Below are 1,671 nucleotides of genomic sequence, written 5' to 3'. Positions count from 1 at the left end.
ATGGGTAGATGTCAAAACATGCATGAGCTAATATCTTCGGTGTATCCTCTGTTCGGAATGGATGAACCAATGTCACCCGAATACTTAACCGAGAGGATCATTTTATCTCCACGTTATGAAGACGTCCATAAGATTAATATGGATGCATTAGAAAGATTACATGGGGAGACTTACACGTATTTTGCTGCTGACAAAATGATTCGGGATGATCATAGAAGGGATTCGGATTTTACAACTGAATTTCTCAACAATTTAAGTCCATCAGGATCACCTCCATTTAAGCTAGATCTCAAAGTTGGATGTCCCATTATGTTGCTGAGAAATCTAGCACCGAAAGTAAGCCTTTGTAATGGTACAAGACTGGTGGTGACGAGGTGCGGACGACACGTGATTGAAGCTAAAATCATAACCGGAGAAAAAGCTGGTGAAGTAGTGTTCATCCCTAGAATAACTTTTCAACCTTCAGCTTCAGAGCTAAACATGCAAATGGAAAGACGTCAATTCCCCATACGCGTTGCATATGCGATGACTATTAACAAATCCCAGGGACAATCGGTGAAGTGTGTGGGCATTGATTTACGTGCTCCAGTATTTAGTCATGGCCAGCTATATGTCGCATTGTCCAGGTGTACTGCTGCAAGGAGAATTACTTTATTATTTCCAAATGAAACAAATGTGTCTTTAGATCCGATAAAAAAAAATGTAGTGTATCATGAAGTATTATTGTAGAATTTGATGCTTCTTTTAATTTTAAAAGAAGTAATGGTACATGTAATTTTTAATATTGCTTTATATTGGATGATTTTATTAGTTTGTTACTTTAGTATTTGGTGAAAAAACAAACTCCCAGCATAAAATATTCTCAAGGCTTGCACCAATCCATATTTGGTGAAAACACGACTAAAATTAAAACAACAACACGCCGAAGACGTACGAGAGGTTGAGACCAGGCCGAAGGCCTGGTTGATACCCTAATAGATATATCTTTTACAAGTTCATTAAGCCCGCACAAATTGCACGGGCTAGTTTATTATTTACTCAATCATTTCCTTCTCTAGCTTTCATATATCTAGGTATCCACATATATAGTCCCAAATAACGCATTGCCCTTGTTACACAAAAGTGGATTTCTGATCAAGATATGGTAGCCACACTAAGATGATTAACGTGACTCAAACTGGTCAAAGGTTGATCTTCTTTCATATTGATCAACTAAAAATAGTTATCCAAAATATAGTGTATAACGATAAAAGTCTAAATTTTTGTCCCAAAAAAAAAAGAAAAGACTATAAAAGCCTAAATTCATAATTGTATTCTTATTTGGTGATGTTAATCCAAGCTGATGATGTATAAAAAGAATAGATGTAAACGTTCATACTGCAACTCCGAAAATAAATTGGAGACATCATACAAACAAAGAGTTGTCCAAATTGTCTGGCCACTCATCAATACATTCAATGCTTCCTAATGTAAGGATTGGCTATGCAATAAATATAGAGAGTAACCTACTTAGATGATCTATTACCGGAGTTATCGAGTTCATCAAGTTATGTACAACAAAATAAAAACCTTCGGAATTACTGAATTACATCATACTTGTTGCATTTTCGAATGCAACCAGGCTTTTCGTTACAGCGTAAGATTCGTTACTTCCCGATGCTATTTCACCTT

The 1,671-nt window shown here is 36.0% G+C and overlaps 1 protein-coding gene across 1 annotated transcript; it reads left to right on the top strand.

Moving 5' to 3' along the window:
• LOC113327955 (ATP-dependent DNA helicase PIF1-like) lies at positions 1-729 on the top strand. The gene has a single exon (XM_026575061.1). It carries the CDS (start codon positions 1-3, stop codon positions 727-729), a length of 729 nt encoding a protein of 242 aa, XP_026430846.1.
• Positions 730-1,671: the final 942 nt, after the last annotated feature.

The sequence above is a fragment of the Papaver somniferum genome, unplaced genomic scaffold (genome assembly GCF_003573695.1).
Source record: "Papaver somniferum cultivar HN1 unplaced genomic scaffold, ASM357369v1 unplaced-scaffold_107, whole genome shotgun sequence".
NCBI classification, from domain to species: domain Eukaryota; kingdom Viridiplantae; phylum Streptophyta; class Magnoliopsida; order Ranunculales; family Papaveraceae; genus Papaver; species Papaver somniferum.
Note: the sequence above shows the minus strand (reverse complement) of the source record. Positions and strands in the feature narration are given on the sequence as shown.